Source organism: Lycium barbarum, chromosome 9 (genome assembly GCF_019175385.1).
Source record: "Lycium barbarum isolate Lr01 chromosome 9, ASM1917538v2, whole genome shotgun sequence".
Taxonomy (NCBI): Eukaryota; Viridiplantae; Streptophyta; class Magnoliopsida; order Solanales; family Solanaceae; genus Lycium; species Lycium barbarum.
The window spans coordinates 8887550-8912010 of record NC_083345.1 but is presented as its reverse complement, the minus strand read 5'-3'; the positions used below and the strand labels follow the sequence as shown (position 1 = coordinate 8912010).

Here is a 24461-nt window from a genome sequence, read left to right as displayed (position 1 = left end):
ACGCGATTCCAAAAAAAAGTGAAAAAGATTTTCAGTATAAAGTGAATAATTCTTGTGGCCAAATGGGCTCTAATTCTTCTTACCCTTATTCATCATCATAAATCACCATTACACCACCTTTGCCCCTACCTCGACAGATCAATGTATCAAACAATGCTTACTTTGTATCCAACTATAAACTGAAACGTGATATAAGAAACAATGTTTTTTTTTTTTTTTTGAGAATGGTAATGTTATATAAGAAACAATATTATTTACGACATTTCTCCATAAATATGTTCCCCATGAGAAACATTTACCTTTACAAAGAGGAATCTTACCCCCCCCCCCCCCCCGCCCCCCCGCCCCCAAAAAAAATAAAAAGCCCGTAGTTGGATGCAACACAAATTTTAAAAAATGGAGTACATAACCGGACAATTTATACTGAACTGAAGTAAAATAAACATCACCAGGATACTAGTAACGCAATAACCAAGTTGAAGCTGCACATAAAGGTCCCAATAAAAATAAAAAATTATTCACAGATTTTATCAATATATCTGTAATCCCAGCAACAGTTTCACTTCTCTGCACAAGAAATTTACATTCTTCTCCGGGAAGAAAAACCATGAAGACAACCGTAGCATTTTGCTTCCTTTAGAAAATCTTAAACACAACCAGGCATATATATATATATATGTATACAAACTCGAAATTTCCAATAATGCAAAACTTCTGCGTATGCCTGCAAAATGAAAAAGAATATAGATGGTCAGCTGCTAGTAAGAAATCTTGTAATATGATTCTACCACATTCTCATATGCACAACAATCATATTCATAGCCATCAAGTCTTTCAATCAGTGCATTAGTTTAATTTAATTCATATTCAAAGGGCCTCACTCGAGAATAATCAAAAATTGAAAATGCTGGGTTCAGAACGTCGTGAGACAGTTCGGTCCATATCCGGTGTGGGCGTTAGCATTGAAAGGACCTTTCCCTAGTACGAGAGGACCGGGAAGGACGCTGCACCTCTGGTGTACCACAAAAATGGAGACGAACCAGGATAACGTCCGATCTTGTTTCTGGATTGAGTAGAAAGCTAACGAGATGATTCTGGTTAAACCGGGCATTCCTCAGAGCAAGGAAAGATTTTTCCAAAATAGAATCACAGCAAAATCAGAACATCTGGTAGCACTTGACATAGCTAAAAACCTATATTCTCGAGACAGTCAACAGGCAACAAGGATGTAACTGCAGGTGCTAAGCAAGGGGGATGTTCTAAGAGAACAAATAAAAGTTGAACAGAATAGTGGAAACACCTATCAGTTCCAAAATTGGTCATAATTCCTGAGTTGCTTTTGATTATGACAGCAAGAACTTCTATAATGTACTGTGTACAACTGTAGATCTAAAAACATTTTTTTCCCCAAAAGCAAGCACATTTTCCTCCCTTTTCTTGAATGTTATACACTAACAGCAGAACCCAAGATCTACTTAAACAAGAGCCAATTAATCAAAAGTTGGGATACCCCAAAACTTGGTCTTATTTACTTTGCTATTATATCTAGTGAAACAAAAGCAAATAAGAGGACATGAGGTTCCCGAAATGCTTACATTTAATGCTTCAATCATTTGCGGTTCAACTGTTAAACAGCATATAGCCTTATCACCTGATCTATCTTGGCACGACAGACAGGGCAGCCCCACTTCTTTCCCTTAATTTCATTCAAACAAGACATGCATCCAGCCATGTGGCCACAAGGGATGCAAGCTCCTTCCACTGGAGCATCTAAGTATATTATACAAGATGAAGAAGTGCCTTCAGGATTATCGCTTTCGTGTGCTCCGGAGTTCTGAACAGTCGGAGAAGACACGTCAACTGGGCTGGCATCGATCGATGGATAATGAATTGGCCCATTGTCTATTACGTCATCCGTAAGAGGAGGAGCTGTTGGGGCAGATGCAGTAACCGGATTCTCCGGCATTGCTTGGACAACAGTAGACGTATCACTCGAAGCCTGGACTTGCTCCACTTGAGTGCCACTTGAACTGGCTTCCTCAACTTGACAGCCAGTACTGCTAGCTTTTTGGGAAGAAGCCCCTGTAAAGGAGCTATCACTATGACTGGCTGATCCAGGGTGATTCTCATGAAAAGTTGGTCTTTGTTGTGTAGCGGACTGAAGAGAGGCACTAATCGCCATTGCCAATTCCACATCCTCTGTGGTTGATGGAGCAGTTGGAGGGACCACAGGGGTTTGAGATCTGAAAGGAAATGCTGGATGCATGACCTGAAAATGTGATACAGCAGCTAAGTTTTTTAACTACACATTGACTAAAATAAAAGCACAGTTCTATGTGTTCACTGAATATAATAAATTAGTAATCAGTTGGCAAGCAACAACTAGGTCTAGACATGACTGCAAATTAGCTCTGAAGAGAAAGGAATTCCCTTGCATGCATTGCAGAAAGACTGCAATTGCTGCTTTTCGCTCTCCTGGACTGCTGTAAGTTTAATCCTTGCTTCTGCAATCAATATTTTGGAAGTGGGGAAAGTGATTCAGTAATAAAGTTGCATAATTTAAATAATGAGTTCTTTGGCTTAAACAACGGAATCATGCGATGGACAGATAATTATTCGGTGTCCTGGGACCCCCAAAGATAAAATTCATTTCTACAACATGGAACAATCATTTCAAATCTTTAAACTAGCAGATGGAGTTTCTGAGAGTGTTTAACCAATTATTTTTTTTATGATTGGGGTAGGTCAATTTTCATCTTTGAATAAGACACTTCAGTCTTTCAATAAGAAGACACTCCTATGCCATCTCAATATATTTATATACCATGATGGAATCATGATCCTGAGTAGTGTCTTATTGAAGGACTGAAGCAGTCCTTCATGATACCATCACGGTATTTGTATGTAAGATGATGATATCATAGAGGTTTTTTATATACCATGATGGTATCATGAAGGACTGTTTCAATCCTTCTCTTAGTCCTCCATGATACCATCGTGATATATAAATATACTGCGATGGTATCACAGAGAGGAAGGGGTTTGGCTGAGGGGTATACCGGGTGAATACTTTCAACTGGTGGGGATAGAAGCGAAAATAGTTTGAGAGAGGGTACGGGCGGGTAAATATTTTGTATTTTGGAGGCAACTAGTGATCTTTTCCCTTCTTATTAGTCGGTCCCAAAAAAAAAATGACGCATTTTATATTTAGTAACAATTTATCTTTGAAGTATTTATTTTACCCTTAAGAAAATGATTTCTAACCACATAAATTTTTTTGGCTTGTTTTAAACCACAAAATTTAATAATCTTCTCCTTTCTTAAATTTCGTGCCCAATTAAATACCCTCATGTTTGGGAGATATTTAATTAAAGTTTGAAATAACAACTTTGTAAGGTAGAAAAAATAAAATATTTTTAACTAAACACACAACATAATTCCAGCACATTTATATTTATAAAGTTTCAAACTTCAAAAAAGAATTGAAAACTAAAATAGGCATCAAAAGTGAAGAATGAGTAGAAGCCCAAAATTATTAGCCCACTGAATAGTTTTTTTTTTTTTTTTTGGGTAAAAGGACACAAATGACCATTCGGGTGAAACTATTGACACCTGGTGGCCCAAAAATTTTAAAAGTCATTTTTTAGTCTTTTCAAAATAATTTCATTTTCTAGTCATTTTTCAACTAATTCCAACATATGAACATAAACTGTATAGTTGTTGTATATATGTATAGAAAATGTATCATTGTTGTCGAGAATATGTATTACTACTATATATGTATATAAAAAAAATATTATATGTATAGAAGTTGTATCATTATCGTATAAATATGTATCCCTGCAGCATATGAATAAAAAATACATCATTGTTTTATAACTTGTGTATAAGAAATGTATAAGCAACGTATAATTAGAAAATTTATCATTGGTGTATAATATATGTTCAATAAATGTATACCTATTAATTATACACATCTTACACATGTTTTGGGATATTCTTGAAGGCTCAATTAACATATACTTGCTAATAATACACATATTATACATGTTTTGGGATATTTTTTGAAGGCTCAATTTGAATTTTTTTGTCGAACTTTAGCGGAGACTTTTGATTTTTATGGCAACTACAAGTCGCCGCAAATAGTCTTGTTCTTCTTGGAGTGACCCTTTTAGTGACGACGTTTCGATCTTTTGTGGCGACTATAAGTCTTTTTTTTTTTTTTTGGGTTGTGAATGAGCTGCTGGGCTAGCCCTCGGCAATACTTTGGGCCGAAAGCCCAACGTGGGTATTATGCCCAAATGTGGGCCAAACAAATTTCGGATGGCCACTGTGTGTCTTTGTTTTTTTCTCAATGAATTTATACTTTTATCGTGGTTAGGTTAATCTGAATTCGTGTAGAAAAGTCTTACTTGAGAGAAAACAGTCCCTATCGAACAAGACTTAATTTCATATGGATGGAACTCGAATTTTCTAGTTGAGCATTAAGCATCACTTACTATCCCACCACAATATTTGGTGGTAAAATAAATAAATAAAATTGATGTCAAAGCAGATAATATTGATGCACATGGGCATTTTACATAAATAACAAACATTTGGGGTTTAATCAAGCTGCATAGCTAATGTTTCAATATTTACGTTCTGTAGCAAATCATCCTAGCTCCCACATGTGTATTCAATTTTCTTTTTTTAGTTGTATTTATGAATACAATAATTTTTTTTCCACTGCATTCATAATATAACTATCTGTATTCATAAATTATCTTGTTGTATTCATGAATACAACGAGTAAAAACTGAATACATATACACCAATAATTACACAAATACATCATATTTTTCGGTATGTATACAACAGATACAGACGAAAAATACAGTATAAAACATTCATACACCAAAAAATTAACAAATATGCCATATTTTCCAGTATGTATACAACAAATACATGCGAAAAATATTGTATACAACATAGATACACTAAAAAATTAATAAAAACGCCATAGTTTTTGGTATGTATACAACAAATACAAACGAAAAAAATTGTATACACGGTAAATATACAACAAATACAGCGAAAATCTAGACTTTTTCCAGATTTGATCGGAAAATATTTTCCAGATCTATGCCGACGAGGGCACGCCGGAAAAGAACCTCCAATCTCCACTTCCGCTCCATTGCACAAAAGCTATATTGGGAATGTGGGAATAACAGATTTTTGGAGCAAAATAGAGCATCTGCTACCTATACTTTCAACTAAAAGGGCTGCCTTCGTTGGCAATTTGTTCGTGTAGCATTAGTTCTTGAGAGGGTGGCTTGAGTTTATGCAAACGCAAGGGGACAAGTTGGGGTTTTTATTTCAAGCTGAGGTTTTTGAGGCCTATTTGGGGTCTTCTAAAAATCTGAACTTTGATAGTTACCTGTTCGAAGTATGAGATGGCCGGAGCTCTAGCGGCGGCGGTGGCCGGCGACGGAGCAGTGGGGAGAAGAGGGGGGAGAGAGATGGGAGGGATGGGTTGGGAGTGAACAGTGTGATGAGTATTCTATTTTGTGTGTGTATATATATATATATAGTTACTAAATGTTATTAATACACAAATGTTTGCTATGAGAAGTAATTAAGTTAAACTATAGCTACTAAATGTTAATACCAACTATATGTTTGTTATGTCATGTAGTTATTCCAAATTTATTCTAATTGCATTACAATTTTATCATTTGTCACTAATTATTACTCCTCCATCCCAAATTATATAATACTCTTTTTCATTTAGTCAATCCAAAACAAATGACATATTTTTATATTTAGTAACAATTTAACGTTAGAACTTTTCATTTTATCCTTAATGAGATAATTATATATAGTCACATAAAAATGTATGACTTATTTTAAATCATAAGTTTCAAAAGTCTTCTTTTTATTTTTAAATTTTGGTGCGAGTCAAACACGTTCACATAAATTGTGAAGAAGAGAATATAATTTGTTTTCGGAATGGTTTACACAGTATTTCAACTTTGAAATGGTATAACGCATACTCTCCCATTTCAACTTGTTCAAAGCTTTACCACACGTGTTATATCAACCGATGCAGTGTCTCTTTATTGCCTATTTTCTATTGGTTAAATTGATTTAGATTCGTTGCCTGGTGTTCAATGTGTTGAGATCGAAATATATGGCGTTATGCGGAAGCTAATAATTGCAAATCTTCAGCGACGATAAATCAGACGACAAAAAAAAACTATAAAAGACTTTATTATATGACATGAGTTTGGTCAATTGTCCTACACATGATAATACTAATATAAAAAAATATTCTAAAACTATTGAGAAATAAATCTCCCCTTAAGCAAAACTCTCTAAATGATTGTAGATGCTATTGTGTGTTCTCTAGTTGTGAGAAGAAGGTCTTCAATTTATAGATGTCCAAAACTTTTCCGCTAAGAAAAGAGTTACTCAAATATGAAAGATCTATATTTTCCTTTAGGAAAAAGTAAAGCAATTACGGTTGTACTTTGACTTTCCTTCAAACGAAAAGTAAAACTCAAATATGGTAAGAAAATCTGGGCAAAACCCTAACACAATGCTCATTTAAGAGAAAAGTCTATCTGTATAATTGAACTTAGATACAAAGAATGCCACTTTTAGACGAAAAGTTTTACTATGTGTGAGGTATGCCATGTCATATTTGTGTGAGGGTGTTTATTAATTGACAAGTGCACAGTAGATCCTACATTTTTACTCTTTTTACTAGTGACCTTTCATTTTCTCTTCACATGCCATGCTACCACCTTGGAAAATTTATTGTGCTTCCTTTTTTTTTTTTTTTTTAGTATATATTCAATTCAAAGTTGCTACATTTTACATCCGAGAAATTCAAATTTTAAGTGTCATCAAAGTAGACCCTGAATAGGGTTGTGCAAAAATCGGTTTAACCGTTAAAATTGAAGGAAAAAAATATTATTGATTTACCGATATAGAGTTATTGAGTTAATGATTTTTATACGATTTTGTAATTTTTTTTATTGGACTACCAGTTCGATTATGATTTTTACATTTTTATTAACGGATAATCAGTAACCCAATAAGAATATAAGGTCTTATTAAAATTATATTTTTAAGTATATTTCAGTGATATATCTTTGTGAAGATGCAGGAGGCCAAACCAGTTATGTTTGAAAACTTTGTTGGTCCAGTTTATCGGTTAACCGATTTTTGCACAGCTCTAGATTCAGGGTCTACTTGTGTAAAGCACCAACAACTCCATGCTATGTGATTTTTAATTCAAAAAAAAAACCTTTTCGAAGTATCCTAAATTTCATCTTTAGTTATCAGTTTTTTAATTTAAAACTTTTTTTTAAGGCCAAATGATTGATCTGTGTATAATAGAATTGATTTTTGAATTAATGAAAAACAGAAAATGAGAAGAGAGGAAAAAAGTTTAAAAATTAATGAAAAACAGAAAATGAGAAAAAAGAGGAAAAGAGGAGAGAGAAATTGAAGAGGACGAAACAGAAGGATGATGAGAGGATAAAGTGGTGGGCCCTCCGTTATAATTCAATTAAATAGTCTCTCACACACTATGTCATACATATGCCTCTCCCATGATAAAATTTTTCCTTTTAGACATGTTGAAAAAGAGGAAGCTGAATTGGGTCTCTTTTTTTTGTTTATTATTTTTTTAAAATTATAGGAACACAACAACGTGGGTAAGTGTTCATTCTACTTTCAGGTTATCCAAAGAGTATTTACAAGTAAGCCTCTTTAAAAATATGGAGTTTGATATTTTAAAAATAAGATATTTATCTGTTATAATAGGTAAAGTTGATCTGATGGTGTAAAAATATTAAATATGAAATTTAAAATTTTAAAAACAAGATATATTGCCTGCTACAATAGATAAAAATGACCCGATACCGATAGTATAATATTATTCACACTAACAGTATATATTACTTAAACTCTATTTACATATGCAAATATCTTAGCTTCATTTTGACAAACAACATATGGAAATAAAAGTAGCTACTCTTTATTTCCAACAAGACATATAGACCACACCACTTGAACAGGAGCATCTGATCAGATTAATTTCATAAGTCGAAGAAGCACGACCAGAAGAAGAAGCCCTAAGCATATTACATAAAATGAATTATCATTTCCACGCTGGTAGTCAATATGGCCCTGAACAACAATGTGAGAAATGAAAATTAAAACATCTTCATAAAAAAAGTTTGAGAAGCTTACAAATGAAAGGTGAACATCATATATATGTACCTCAATTGCCCGAACAACATCGATGTAACCTTGATTTCTAGCAACATCTAGGGGTGTTTGGCCATCATCATTCCTTCTAAATGCATTTGCTTAATTAATTAAGATTTAACACATGCAAAAAGAAGGAAGAAAGTGCATGTGTCAATATTGGAAGACTACTGCAAAGTTAGAGTCGGATGCCAAATCTTATTCATGTCTAAATAAGATTTATACTTGAAATTAGATAAAAATATGTTTTTCAATTTCTAACTAAAGTAAATTTTGTATACTAAATAAGAGTATTCCTACCTAATATGTAATATGGCAAATCGTGGATATTATTAAGAAATTTATGAGATTTTCTTTTCCTTCAGTCAAAGGTTTGATAACATTAAATGAATTGTATGTACCATAGCTTCAGTGGAGATATACCTCTACGTGCTAGAAGTAACTCAACTGTCGGCACAAAATCTCTTCTTGCAGCATGATGTAGAGGAGTACCCCCACCTCTTCCTAAACAATTAAGCACATAGAGGTGTTAAAGAAATGATCAAACAGAAACCCATAATATGATGTAGCAGATCATTGTGTTAGAAATATAGTGAACTTAATTGTATGGATGTTTAAGAAGTGTCTAGGTTCATATATGCTCCTAGTTATATAGTACTTTATTTTAGGCGCATGATCTTTTATATAATTTTAAATGACTTTTATGTTATGAAAACATAACTAAGTTGATAGTCGATGTAAAAGTATTTATAGGTTTAGGTCTAGGAAGACAACTTATTGTCACCTATATGAACTCCCCTTGTAATATAGTGTTGTTTTGTAAGAATGGAGTCTTTCGTAATATTAATTCCTGTTGTGCTTTTAAGTTTGTCTCCCTCTCTCATCCTTTTTAATTGGTCTGTATGATATTTTGAGGAATTCACCTTATATTCCAACATCCCGATTATATCCATGAAAAGTTAAATTTCTATACTGATAATGTAATAGTTTCACTTTCAAATAATCTAAAAGATAACTATATGTAACATTATCTGGACGGTAATGGTTGACGTTAGCACCCAACTGTATCAAAATTTCCACTGAAATCAACACATTACACTTTACAAAAACAAATTCCTGCAATACTAACTTAATAGTCAAAATTTACATGCGTTTATAGGCACAAATGACAAACATAAATGCGTCCATGCGGGCGCACACAGAAATATAATCAATCAAATAAACCACGCTTTAGCTAGTATAAACTCTTAATTACACTTTACTAATTATTAAGTCTTGAAGTGTGTGACCATCTATATCTAAATGCTTAAGTCGTAGAAAGAGCATAATTTTATATACTCTAATCCTACTTAATTATATTATTATGTTTTAACACTAGTTTCCTTGTAGTAGTGTCCTCCACTTCACTTCCACTTAAAATGTAAAATTCCAAAGTTAGAAAAATGAAAAGCAATTCATACAAATAAAATAAGATAAATCTATATAGAGCTCATGCGTATATTTAAAAAAGGAAGGAGATATCATAGGTTCCAGGATTTGAAGTTTATGAGTTCGGGAGTCTAGCCTTTTGACTTAATTGGTTTTAAATTAATAATTTATAGATATGACATAAATTTTTTAAGACAAAATATAAGATTTTGACAGAAGCTACAAGATTCAGTTGAATATGTACCTTTAATGATGCATCCGCCCTGAAGGAGGGATGATATAGGACTTCAAAATTGGGGATAGCTTGAAGCGAATTCAAAAGATCAACTGGACAGATATTTTAGTGTGTGTTACATACTATAGATGGATTATCACAACAGGAGGTTGAAAAGCAAAATGAGTGAATGATAACAAGACCAAAATGATTAGTGGTTGAGATTATATATGTAATCTGCAATTTTGAGAAGAATAATTTTGAATAATAATACCTCAAGGCCAGCGCCTTGTTGGTGGAGGGTTATGATGGCATTGACGTTTCCAACTCTTGCTTGTTCATACAAACGCTCCTCTAAGCGATTCTGCCTCCTCATTTGATAAACTTTGACAAGAAAATCGAAATACTTGCCTTAATTTTTATAACGAGAAAAATTAAATGATTTGCTCGAAGAAATAATAATTGAAGTAAGAGATGAATATAGACGTGCTAACTGCATATATTCTTATAATACTAATCAATAGCATAAGTTTGATCTTTAGTAAACAATCTTGTACTAGTCACAAAAAGAAAAATATATAAATAACTCGTGACTAGTTTTAAGCTATTGATAATGAGCGGACGAAAACATCAAACCGTTCTCATTAGGTTTCTTATTTTTAATATGAGTAGGTGCGTATGCTTTGCAGTAGGGGTGTACATGAACCGGGTTGGTTCGGATTTTTTAAACACCAAACCAAACCAATTGCGTCGGGTTTTAAAATTTATACACCAAACCAAACCAATAAAATTCGGGTTTTTTAACCTCGGGTTGTTCGGTTTTCTCGGATTTTTCGGGTTTTTTTTCGGAATAGTCTTGATACAAAACATTTAACTTTTACTTTAAATATTTCTTTAGTCCTAGTAAGATACAATTATATAATTAAGGTGTTTCTTAAGAAAATAACACAAAATGTGAGAAGAGTGATGATATTGTATTAAAATATTCAACAAAAGCTAATATAATCGGTTAAAATAAATATTGCTAATTAACAAGCCATAAAAGAAAATGACCATAATCTAAAAATACTAAGTCATGCTAAAATAAGTATTAATTATATGACAAAGAAAAAAAACTTAAGTTATGTATTTTTAGTCTCTAAATCAATTATGCAAAACTAAAGAATAGATATCCAACATTATTGTCATTTCTAGTGGTAAATTGAATTTATTTTGTTAGGATTAGTGTTGAGTTGGTTTTGGTTTGGACTTTATTTGAGTTACTAACATCCATAGGATATAAAACTTATTGACATTCAAAATTGTAAGTTCAAGCTTGAATAGTATGATAATAGATAAAAAAATATGAATTTTTTTTTAAAAAAATTATAAATTACTTTACAAATAAATATTTTTATGTATAAAATATTTTAAAAATTGAATCATGTAATGTCGGGTTGGTTTGGTTCGATTTGACTTTTTTTAGTTAAAACCAAACCAAACCAATTATGGTCGGGTTTTTTTTCCAACACCAAACCAAGTCAAACCAAACCACTAGTCGGGTTTTTTTCTCGGTTTGACTCGGTTTATCGGTTTGGTGCGGTTTGTCGGTTTACTTTGTACACCCCTACTTTGTAGGGTCAAAGAAAAGGTTTTTGACTTTTAAGAGTTTACTTTTTATAAGTACATGAAGTAATACGTTTGCACTTTCCAGTGGCTAGTTGTGTTCTTCTGGTCACTCTTTCTAATAACTATAAATAAATTAACTAACGGAAACAGTACTAATTAATTAAAAATCTATTAAATTAAAAGAAAATTTAAACTATAAACATACTTCTCAACTGTAATGTAAAATCTGCCTATAGAACTAAAGAAAAATTAAACTATAAACATACTTCTCAACTGTAATATAAAATCTGCCTATAGAACTAAAGCACATTTGCTCAAGAAAAATATCACTGAAGCTGACATGAAGAATACATTTCTGCCACAGTAAGTTGCCAACTTGGCTCAGAAACTTAAACAATCTTTATTTACAAATGACATCAAGCTGCAGCAAAACCCAACAATAGCAAGAAAAAAGTGCTGGGATAGAAATTCAGATGTTGAAACTTGAATCTATGAGGCACAGCTTGGACATTAACTTAATATAAATAGCCACTTTTGGGACATAACAAAATAGAAGGAAGCTGAGGGGCAATCAGAATTTGGACACTGATATTTGTTTTGCTTTATAATTTGCAGAACACAGCAAAGTATAGCACAAATAAGTGGTCATTCTAAACACATTTTTTTTTCCCCACCCATTTAGGAGGATTTATAGTGTTTCCACACTTCCCCTCCAGTGTGACTCGAACCCAGAACCTACCGGTCGTGCGTGGAGGTGCTTAACCACTGAGCCATCCCTCACTTGTCATTCTAAACACATTTACTTCAACATATATCCTTCTTCATTTGTTAAACAGCATATAAACGTAAAACAAGCTCGATTTTAGTGCGACAGACAGGGCATCCCCAGCTTTTGGCTTTAATCTCGTTCAAACAAGACATGCACCCAGCCATATGTCCACATGGTACACAAGCCCCCTCTATTGGGGCTTCATAGCATATAATACAGGATGAAGCAGCATTAGAACTTCCTTCGTCTTGTCTTTTCGATAAGTTCTCCGTTGTTGAAGAAGATGAATCCACAAAACTAGACTCAGCTGAACCAGATTGCAATGGGGCATCATCATCTATGATCAAATTTTCAATTGGTGGTGCTGAAGGTACAACTTCAGGGTTAGCAGGGCGCGGAATAGTTAGTGTCAGTCTTGAATGCCTTGTCTGTAAACAATTATGCAGAAACAAGAAACAATTGGTAGTCAATGAGCAATTTTTGTGCATAAATGATATGTCTGAATTGATACAATCCGAAGTTGCTCGAACTCTTTGAAAAATATCGCTGGGAATGTATCTGACCCTCCAAAAGCTACGCATTTCAAAGAATCCGACATGGGTGCAACAACATTTTTGGAGGGACCGACAACATAGCATAAATTATATGTTTTGGTGGATAAAATCTATGCTGCTCGAACTCTTCATAAATACGGACATGTGTGTCTTGGAACATCCAAAAGCTATGTATTTTTTAAGGATCCAAGACAGGGTGCAGCAGTATTTTTGGAGGGTTAACATATCATAAATTATAGAATGATTTAGTGGATACATCCTATGTTGCTTGAACTCTTCAGCCAAGTGCGTGTGTCGAATCATCCAAAAGTTATGTACTTCCAAAGGATTCGATATGAGTGTAACAACATTCGTGGAGGGTCCGAGCAACATAACATAAATCATACTATGTTTTAGTGGATACATCCTATGGTGCTCGAACTCTTCAAAAACATCGCTGGGAGTGTGTCGGATCCTCCAAATGTTGTGCATTTTTTGAGGATCCAACACAGGTGCGACAACATTTTTGGAGAGTCCGAGCAACATAGGATACATCTGACATGGATGAAAATATAAACAACACGTTTCAAGAAGAAAATTTCACAATGCATTACCTGCTTATTGTCTGGCCATAAGGAAGCCATTCTACTATGAGGCGACTGTCTAGACGATGATGCATTGTTTAACCGAATCTGTTCCTTCAGTGCATGTTCTCTGTTCACTTTATTAATTTCTCGTTCAACTTGTGGTCTTAAACATTCCAGCTCACGAAGTACGTCCAGTAATTTCTTAAATCACATCACAGTACTAATGATTTAACATCCGTGAGGATAAAAATCCAAACAAGTGCAAGTTTAGAGACACTGCTTAATTACCTTTTTGTAAGATATCTTTTCTGTATGATTTGAAGCACTGTAGTCTCGGTGGAAAGGTATAGTTTCAGCTATAATACTGGAACCACAGAAATATTTAAGAAATTATATATATACATAGGCATTAAAACGCCTCAAGTAAGTTATAAATATGGAAATATTTGTTTACCCTGCGTATCTGAGAAGCAGAATGTACAGATCTATGATATTGTTCTCCTGCCGATAAATGTTTGCCTAGAGGAAAATGAAACAGAACTTTAACTTCAATAAAATTGGCTCACCAACTCAGAGTTAAGCAATGGTTTGTAAACATAGTCTTATTAAGTGGTTGATTTGAAAGAGCACCATATACTAAGGCAGGTAATCTTGTAAACACTTGTAAAAAATGATAGAACTAAGGAGTATGCCTTTGTCTCTCTAGAAATTGTGCTAACAGCCATTTATTTGCATAGACAAAATCAGACTACACATGAATCTAACTATACAATTGAATTTGTATAAACTCGATAGAAGATTTACTTCCTTCTTTCATTTATGTCCAAGAAATATCAAATTTCTTTATGTCACCCTTGTCTTGTTAATACTTGGTGGCTAACTAGTAGTGCAATATAGTTCTACTCCAATTCTTGAGCTTCTATGCAGGGGCAGATGCAGCTTTGGAGAACCAGATTTATCTGAACTCAGTACTTTTAAACAGAGCATAAATTTATTTGTTAAATTTCATTAAAATTACAATAAATAGTAGATATAAAAACATAACTCTGAGAATATAATGGGCTCAACAATAAAATCCTAAAGGTTGAAATCATAAAGCTTAAATTTTGGATCTGTCCTGCTTCTATGTCTAGAGTATACGTATTTTGATAAGATAAATTTGGAAGAAATGTCGCGACAATCCATTTTGTTAATTCTCCCACACATCTACCATCTTCCCTTATCATTTCCCAAACAGAAGCTATTATAAGAACATGGAAATGAAACCAGAAGGCAACAAAATAGTTTCATGCATGCCTATATAATTTGATTCTGTGTTCAACATTCACATGCATAGGGAGGGTTGCAAGGGATAAGATACAAACTGCAAATTTACATATCAAAAGGAAAGGGGGGGTGGGGGGGGGGGGGGGGGGGGGGGAAGGGAAATGATACAAATATACAATTAAACTGGAAATTTTCCCTTCAGGTAATAAGATCATCTCAATTTTCAACAATAGAAATGAAGACTCCAAGTAAACTCAAGTAGTATACAATTATATATAATTTGCTCGCAAGTACTCAGACATGACAGAGGATTCTGAATTAGAAATCCTACCATTGCATGACAATTACGGTCAATTCATTTAAGTACTGTATATATAGTAGAAAGAAAAAAATATTAATGCAGACATGACAAGAGTCGTGATGGGATGGATAAAATTCCTAGCAACATTAACGAGAAGTCTCAGATTCGAGCTCTGAATATGCAAAAAAACGAAAGAGAGAGAATGATATTGGGACCTGTTTGAGAAGATTATCAGCAGTCTTATAGTAAAACTTGAGAGGAATACGATGATCAACTTCGATCTTTCTAGTTGCTTCTCTTATGTTGATCCCCCAACTCATTTCACCGATAAAAACTCTAAGTTTGAAGTTCCGGTGAGTTGACTTTGTGAGTTTCTCAACTCCTAAGAATGGAATTAAATGTAACTAGTCTTTTGACTTTTGGCGGCGTAAAAGAGTGACACAATCATATCCTTTCTCTTCTTTTTTTTTTTCTGTTTTTTTTCCATTTTTCTAAACATAATTTATATTACACGGCCATAGGTTTGAGGATGCTTCGTATTTCTCTTTACACAGTCAACAAAGAGTGGTTGAGAGAGGTTTAGATGAACTAGTGAAATAATGTACGAAGATTCTTGAAACCTGTGCCATCAACTGATTTTTACTAAGGAAAGAGAATTAATTTGAGATGAGTTTATCACATAAGATACAATCTCGGAATAACTAATTAAAATAATAACTTGTTCCCCTGCCAAACGAGAGCGTCTATCGTAGCGTCTTATACTAAGTAGGCGTTTGGCTATAGAAAACAAAAAAAAAAATCACTTTTTTTGGAATTTTCGAGTTGGAGTGTTGTGTTTGGCCATAATTTTTAAAATTGTATTTTTTGTTAAAATGCAGTTATTTTGGTTTGAAAAAAAGTGAAATTTTTTAAAAAACAAATTTTTCTTATTTTTGAAATTTCAAAATACAACTTCAAGTTGTATTTGAAATTATCATGGTCAAACGCGATTCCAGAAAAAGGTGAAAAAGATTTCCGAAATAAAGTGAATAATTCTTGTGGCCAAACGGGCTCTAATTCTTCTTACCCTTATTCATCATCATAAATCACCATTACACCACCTTTGCCCCTACCTCAACAGATCAACGTATCAAACAATGCTTCTTTGTATCCAACTATAAACTGAAACGTGATATAAGAAACAATGTTTTTTTTTTTTTTGAGAATGGTAATGTTATATAAGAAACAATATTATTTACGACATTTCTCCATAAATATATTCCCCATGAGAAACATTTACCTTTACAAAGAGGAATCTTAACCCCCACCCCCAAAAAAAAAAAAAACACCGTAGTTGGATGCAACACAAATTTAAAAAAATGGAGTACATAACCAGACAATTTATACTGAACTGAAGTAAAATAAACATCCCCAGGATACTAGTAACGCAATAGCCAAGTTGAAGCTGCACATAAAGGTCCCAATAAAAATAAAAAATTATTCACAGATTTTATCAATATATCTGTAATCCCAGCAACAGTTTCACTTCTCTGCACAAGAAATTTACATTCTTCTCCGGGAAGAAAAACCATGAAGACAACCGTAGCACTTTTGCTTCCTTTAGAAAATCTTAAACACAACTAGGCATATATATATATATGTATGTATACAAACTCGAAATTTCCAATAATGCAAAACTTCTGCGTATGCCTGCAAAATGAAAAAGAATATAGATGGTCAGCTGCTAGTAAGAAATCTTGTAATATGATTCTACCACATTCTCATATGCACAACAATCATATTCATAGCCATCAAGTCTTTCAATCAGTGCATTAGTTTAATTTAATTCATATTCAAAGGGCCTCACTCGAGAATAATCAAAAATTGAAAATGCTGGGTTCAGAACGTCGTGAGACAGTTCGGTCCATATCCGGTGTGGGCGTTAGAGCATTGAGAGGACCTTTCCCTAGTACGAGAGCACCGGGAAGGACGCAGCACCTCTGGTGTACCACAAAAATGGAGACGAACCAGTATAACGTCCGATCTTGTTTCTGGATTGAGTAGAAAGCTAACGAGATGATTCTGGTTAAACCGGGCATTCCTCAGAGCAAGGAAAGATTTTTCCAAAATAGAATCACAGCAAAATCATAACATCTGGTAGCACTTGACATAGCTAAAAACCTATATTCTCGAGACAGTCAACAGGCAACAAGGATGTAACTGCAGGTGCTAAGCAAGGGGGATGTTCTAAGAGAACAAATAAAAGTTGAACAGAATAGTGGAAACACCTGTCAGTTCCAAAATTGGTCATAATTCCTGAGATGCTTTTGATTTTGACAGCAAGAACTTCTATAATGTACTGTGTACAACTGTAGATCTAAAAACATTTTTTTTCCCCAAAAGCAAGCACAGCACATTTTCCTCCCTTTTCTTAAATGTTATACACTAACAACAGAACCCAAGATCTACTTAAACAAGAACCAATTAATCAAAAGTTGGGATACCCCAAAACTTGGTCTAATTTACTTTGCTATTATATCTAGTGAAACAAAAGCAAATAAGAGGACATGAGGTTCCCGAAATGCTTACATTTAATGCTTCAATCATTTGCGGTTCAACTGTTAAACAGCATATAACCTTATCACCTGATCTATCTTGGCACGACAGACAGGGCAGCCCCACTTCTTTCCCTTAATTTCATTCAAACAAGACATGCATCCAGCCATGTGGCCACAAGGGATGCAAGCTCCTTCCACTGGAGCATCTAAGCATATTATACAAGATGAAGAAGCGCCATCAGGATTATCGCTTTCGTGTGCTCCGGAGTTCTGAACAGTCGGAGAAGACACGTCAACTGGGCTGGCGTCAATTGATGGATAATGAATTGGCCCATTGTCTATTACGTCATCCATAAGAGGAGGAGCTGTTGGGCCAGATGCAGTAACCAGATTCTCCGGCATTGCTTGGACAACAGTAGACGTATCACTCGAAGCCTGGACTTGCTCCACTTGAGTGCCACTTGAACTGGCTTCCTCAACTTGACAGCCAGTACTGCTAGCTTTTTGGGAAGAAGCCCCTGTAAAGGAGCTATCACTATGACTGGCTGATCCAGGGTGATTCTCATGAAAAGTTGGTCTTTGTTGTGAAGGGGACTGAAGAGAGGCACTAATCGCCATTGCTAATTCCACATCCTCTGTGGTTGATGGAGCAGTTGGAGGGACCACAGGGATTTGAGATCTGAAAGGAAATGCTGGATGCATGACCTGAAAATGTGATACAGCAGCTAAGTTTTTTAACTAGACATTGACTAAAATAAAAGCACAGTTCTATGTGTTCACTGAATATAATAAATTAGTAATCAGTTGGCAAGCAACAACTAGGTCTAGACATGACTGCAAATTAGCTCTGAAGAGAAAGGATGTATGATATATATATATATATATACCTGAGGAATTCCCTTGCATGCATTGCAGAAAGACTGCAATTGCTCCTTTTCGCTCTCCTGGAGTGCTGTAAGTTTAATCCTTGCTTCTGCAATCAATATTTTGGAAGTGAGAAAGTGATTCAGTAATAAAGTTGCATAATTTAAATAATGAGTTCTTTGGCTTAAACAACGGAATCATGCGATGGACAGATAATTATTCAGTGTCCTGGGACCCCCAAAGATAAAATTCATTTCTACAACATGGAACAATCATTTCAAATATTTAAACTAGCAGATAGAGTTTCTGAGAGTGTTTAACCAATTATTTCTCTTATGATTGGGATAGGTCAATTTTCATCTTTGAAATATACATCTAAACCCATTCATTCGTTAAGTTGCTAAAGTTGAGCACATTTGGCCCAACTGACCCTTAAAATTAACAAGTCATGATGAAACCACGTGCCACTCATGTGCCACCGTAAAAGAGGTGGAATTGGGGAAGACGGCTCAGGATGGCCTTTTATCTAAACCATGCTCTTGTGACTGGCAAATGGTTTCACCATTAGTTCTTTGGTCCAGTAAGTATCATTCCGCTAGTTGGATCAAGTTTGCTCAACTTTAGGGAACTTGAGGGATGATATGAGCTGGTGTATATATTAAAAGAATGAAAATAGACCTACCATAAACATAAAGGATGGTTTTGGTTAAGACTCAAGTTTTTGAACAATGTTTTTAAGCTTGAGGTGAAGGTATAGCATAAGCAACACGCAAAACGGATCTCATATGCTTAAGTTGGTAAATAATAGTATGAGAATGAGACGCTAAAGTATTATCATATGAGATGCTAAAGTATTATCATTTCACACATTCGGAGTAAATTTGACCAATAAGATTTGATATGCCTAAATGTCAAGCACCAGCTAGGAGAGAACTATCTTAGCAATATAGTAGAACAGCTGGCAAAACTTCTAACTGACTTGATAAGCTCTCAGCAAATCATTGCATAGTCCAATGCTAAGTAATCATTGCATAGTCCAATCCTAAGTTGCGCAGACTCTTCACTTTCAATGCCGCACTTGTATCGGATTCTCCAAAAATACACTACTTTTGGAGAATCTAACACGCACCCATTGACATTTTTGAAGTGTCCGAGCAACATAGATCCAATGTATAAATGTATAGACAGAGCACACGTTACCAGTACATTTAAGTAATAGAACTGCCTTATTGTGACTTTCAAAGTTCATAAAATTGCATAGCCTTTCCCCTGGTTACGAACTATGTCACCCCAATTCTTCTGGGGGACATTTACTCGATCAGAATACAATGTACTTACGCCTAGCTCCTTGGAGTCTATTCCTTATCATTTGGGAGGGCGTTATCCCTCGCCTTCGCCTCCAGCGCCTTGGGACTATGCATGAAAATTAACAAATAATCATCTTCAAATGGAAATATTTCATTGCAGGCTATAAGAACTCTGGTTAAAGAACGTAGGAAATTACTGTTTGAAACATCGGATATGATAACCGCTGAATCAGGCTGGCTGAAATTTGGTTCTTCCATATTGGCCTTCCACAGTGCAACTATTGTGCGGGGCTGAGCATCCTGGTCCCATATGAAAAGCATATGAGAGGAGCAGCAATCAGGAACGAATATATCAAAAACAATGGGATCTTGACTTTTCTAACCAAAAAGAACCCATAGGGAAGAATGTAATCTACCAGCAAAAGAAAGAATCTAAAGACTTGCAACGTAGCAAGTCCACCTGAAGGTTTTGCCCAAAGATAATGATCACATTTTGTTCTTTCACAAATGATATGGTTTATCAAAAACATACTTTTACGAGAAGAGACAATAATTTTCTTAAAGTTTTTGAGAGGCATTCCAAAGAAACCATCCAGGACTAGGACTAAGAGGTAAAAATATGAATTTAGCTCATTGCTTAACACCAGGAGCCAAGCCCACCTGAAAGTTTCGCCCAAAGAAAATGATCAAATTTTGTTCTTTCACAAATGATGTAGTTTGTCAAAAGTACGCTTTTATGAGTAGAGATGATAAATTTCTCAAGTTTTTGAGAGGCATTCCAAAGAAACCATGCAGGACTAGGACTAAGAGGTAAAAATATGAATTCAACTCATTGCTCAACACCAGGAACTAAGTATACGAATTTAGCTTGTCAATCCAGTATTACCTATGGTCATTAATTAAGATTTAGATATAGTACGCTAGTAAATGCTTTGTCTGTATAGGTCTATGACAAACAAGAAACAGGTTAAGCTCCCAGTCACTAAAAAAAAAATAAAAAAATTAACAGTCATAAGTTCCCAACTGATACATTGTGAAAGATTAGAAAGCTAAACTTACCTGGGCAGCTGAATATATAGCAAGCTCCAACCTGAAAGGCTTTCTGAGATTACGCGAACCACATGGTAAGACAACCACCCAGCTATAAAAATGAGGAATTGTCAGTAAGTCCATTTGGATAATAATGGTAAAACTTGAATAAAAGGCAAGAGCAAATTATTGAACTGTAAAAGGAATCGGTAGCAGCGGAATAGGGCAGCCCGGTGCACTAAGCTCCCGCTATGCGCGGGGTCCGGGGAAGGGCCGGACCACAAGGGTCTATTGTAGCAGCGGAATAAGATATATAAATCAACACCATGCAACAATGATGCAATACGTAGGATAACAAGCCAGCGGACGGGAAAAAATTATACGCGATGGTGTGAGACCAGTCTAAGTCACACACCATACCATCTCCAGTAAATATAATCACGTGAATATGCATTAATCAAGTCTGAAAGAAACACCCTCCAAATGGCTCTGGTTAAAACAATTTTATAGTGAAAATAAATTGAACAGTATACTCACACTTTCCGGCTAAGAAACTGTGGTGCCAATACTTCAAGGAATCCAGGCCCGTAAAGTTCCCGTAGCCAACCAGAAAATAAGCAAATATGGCTCTAAACACATACATGAAAAAGAAGAATGACATTGTATGATAAAAAGAATTAGAACATAATCCTCTCATAAGTTGAAGGGTTGAATTAAAAACATAACACTGAAGTGTGAACATATACCTCAATTGCACGGACAACATTGCTGAAACCTTTATTTCTGGCAACATCAAGGGGAGTTTGGCAGTCATCATTCATTATCAACGCATTTGCTAAAGACGCATGAGATAGGAGAAAATCAAACAAGTCAACAAGGGGTTGATAGCATAAAAGGATCAGTCAATAAATATGCCAGTTTGAGTAGATATACCTCCATGTAAAAGGAGTAACTTAACCATCTGCTCAAGACCTCTTTTTGCTGCATGATGTAGAGGAGTCCCCGCATGACGACCTAAAGATGTACATAAAGGTATTAAAGAAGGATCAAATAGATATCCAAATATTTTTTCCTACATAATTAAATACAGCACTGATAATATAAATAATTAAATACAAATATTGTTTCCTACATAAGAGCTGAATGCACATTATTTGCTGTGACGAAATAAATTTGGAAAATTAAAACACATGCAATACAAGTATCCTGATAAATTCAGGAAACTTAATCTGAATCTAGGTGAAGAGGCTGGAGAAAAATCAAAGCATTTTAATTTACTAGTAATAACCGATGTTTGATTAAACAAATGCACAATTGCTTGAATTAAAAGAAAAAAGAAAAGATTAATCACCGTCCATTCTGAGAGATATTGATATGCGATTGATTTGGCTTATTCCAAATGTTACTCCATCCATTTCTTCTAAGTAGATGATATACTTTCAGTAGCAACAGATTAACATAAGAAGTTTGCAATTGGAATACTTAATAGGCGTTTGGACAATATTGGTTGAGGTTGAAAATAAGAGTATTTGAAACTGATGTTTAAAAAGTGTATTTTGGATGTTGATGTGTTTGGACATGGATTTCACTCGGAAAAAGTTAGAAGGTTTGTGAGTGAAAACCATTACTTCACTCGAGAAACTTCTTAAACAAGTTTTTCAATATATCACCAGTATTTTAAATACTGAAGTTTAGTATTTGCAAATACTGACGGAGAAGCTAGTATTTGCAAATGCCAAATTGGGTTACTATTTCACAGTTAAACAAGTTGTTCTAATTTCTAAACAATAAATTAAAATGTCAGCAGGAAAAACAGCTAGCTGAAAAGATACCACTAAAATAAAATAAAAACTACCATTACTTTGTATGCTTGGAGAGGAACAAATATCCTATTTACGAGAAAGGGAGAAGTATGTTATGATGAATGAAAAACTAAAGCATGTAAAATATGTAGAAGTATCTCTTATACAAAATAATTCACATTTCTTAGCATTAAAATCGATCATACTATTATCATTCTCAAAAACCATTAGCATCGATCATTTTCTCATAAAACAGATGCAAGAATCAAGTGACTCAATATGAAGTCTAACATATCATGTCGAAATACTCGTGTCGCGAGTTGCATACACAAAAATGAAATACCTGTCAATCAGCACCATGATTTTTCTCTTTTAACTCACTCCATTATTACACAGAACTTTTCCCGGTCAAGCACACTACCACAATTTACCATCTTAGTATACAGAAACAGAGAAGACCGTTACCTCCACGGTAAGCATTGACATTTGCACCCAATTCTATCAAAGTTTTTGCAACATTGTAAAGCTCGGGATTCATGCACGCCACCATCAACGGCGTCTTCCCTTCCTTATCTATCCACTGAAATCAAGCCATTTTAACACATTATAACCACAAATTCCTGCAATACTCTTAATCACTATAAGCACAGACACTATCTATGTAAGCTTCACAAAGCATAACTAGGGCCTAAACCCGAAAAGAGCCTGAATAGAGCGGATAAATATCCGATATTTAATACAGCACCCCCCTACTAGTTTGGATTGAATCATAGTTCATTCATTGATATTTTTACTCATAATAAACATACAAATACTTTCAAGTTTACAGTTTTACCACAATAAAACAGAAAAACAGAGACATATAATCAATCAAAACAAAAACCATAATTCAAATGTTAAAAACTTAAAATCCAAAATTCACTTCAGTCAACCATCGATATTAACTAGATTCACAGTCTTTCATCACTATAGCAATTCAATCTCATCAAATTCACAATATTTTCCACTTATCTTTCTCTAAAATTCAAAAAACAAAAAAATGAAAAATCTCCAAAATTAGAAAATAAAATAATCATACTCCCTCCGTCTCAATTTCAGTGTCTTACTTTCCTTTTTGATGAATCGTATCTCTTTCTATATTTCACAAATTTACCATTCAAACATTCTACGTGATAAGTTTAAAACCGCACACATGCCCAACTTTATGCCTAATCAAATTAAGAAACTTAAATTGGAGCGGAGGGGTATTAATGGAAACAAAAAATTGATAATACCTCAAGGCCAGCGCCTTCGCTGTGGAGAGATTTAATGCCTTGAACATTACCATAATTAACCTGCTGATACAAAAGCTCGTCTTTAGATTGCTGTTGTCCCATCCGATAATTGAAAAAACAAAATTGGAATTATTTTTCCCCTTCTTTTGGGAAATTTATATTTTGAGGAAAGAGAAATTGTTGAGTGAAGGAGAAGGTTTTCTGTATACCACGCGGTGCGTGTTGGAAATTTGTGGGGTTGAAATAATAAATAGCGTGAAATGTAGAGGCTTCCGCTTGCTTAATAATTAAGAAGGGAGTGGACAGGTAGATGAACTGACGTTTAGACTAAGAGGTTAGTTTTGCTCTTTTGGTCCCTTTATTTTCTTGGATAGAGACTGCGTTTGTTTAAGAATTTTACTTCAAAATCAATCTTTTTTTTAGGGGGAAAAGCTAAATTTATCTCTCTAACTTTGACTATAATTTAAAATTGTTTTTGGTTCATTGTACGTTACTCCCTCCGGATCAAAAAAAAATTCACTTGTAGTGATGTATTTATTTGTACGTTGTACGTTATTATTATAGTGATGTATTTATTTGTTCAATTCATTGCCCCACCTCGATACCAATTTGACTGGAATATTATCATTCTAGTAAATTTCATAGGTTTTTCCTTAATAGAGTTTGAACCCCATAATAAT

The 24461-nt window shown here is 34.4% G+C and overlaps 2 protein-coding genes across 5 annotated transcripts; both read right to left on the bottom strand.

Moving 5' to 3' along the window:
• Positions 1 to 483: 483 nt before the first annotated feature.
• LOC132611270 (putative E3 ubiquitin-protein ligase XBAT35) lies at positions 484 to 24054 on the bottom strand. 4 transcript variants are annotated; one of them, XM_060325690.1, is made up of 11 exons: positions 23782 to 24054; positions 22973 to 23087; positions 21639 to 21719; positions 21452 to 21540; positions 21243 to 21334; positions 20736 to 20817; positions 19874 to 19976; positions 19708 to 19782; positions 18393 to 18478; positions 1596 to 2269; positions 484 to 724 (listed from the first exon to the last, which is right to left on the bottom strand). In XM_060325690.1, exons 1-10 carry the CDS (start codon positions 23881 to 23883, stop codon positions 1628 to 1630), a joined length of 1467 nt encoding a protein of 488 aa, XP_060181673.1. In that variant the 5' UTR covers positions 23884 to 24054; the 3' UTR covers positions 484 to 724; positions 1596 to 1627. The 4 variants fall into 4 exon arrangements, with proteins under 4 accessions (XP_060181673.1, XP_060181675.1, XP_060181672.1 ...); XM_060325689.1 differs by lacking the exons at positions 484 to 724; positions 1596 to 2269 and adding exons at positions 16318 to 16657; positions 17537 to 18210 and having other exon boundaries at positions 23782 to 24039; XM_060325692.1 differs by lacking the exon at positions 19708 to 19782 and having other exon boundaries at positions 23782 to 24052.
• Positions 12296 to 15693, bottom strand: LOC132611101 (AMSH-like ubiquitin thioesterase 3). The gene is made up of 5 exons (XM_060325513.1): positions 15184 to 15693; positions 13856 to 13920; positions 13690 to 13765; positions 13429 to 13602; positions 12296 to 12709 (listed from the first exon to the last, which is right to left on the bottom strand). Exons 1-5 carry the CDS (start codon positions 15286 to 15288, stop codon positions 12341 to 12343), a joined length of 789 nt encoding a protein of 262 aa, XP_060181496.1. The 5' UTR covers positions 15289 to 15693; the 3' UTR covers positions 12296 to 12340.
• Positions 24055 to 24461: the final 407 nt, after the last annotated feature.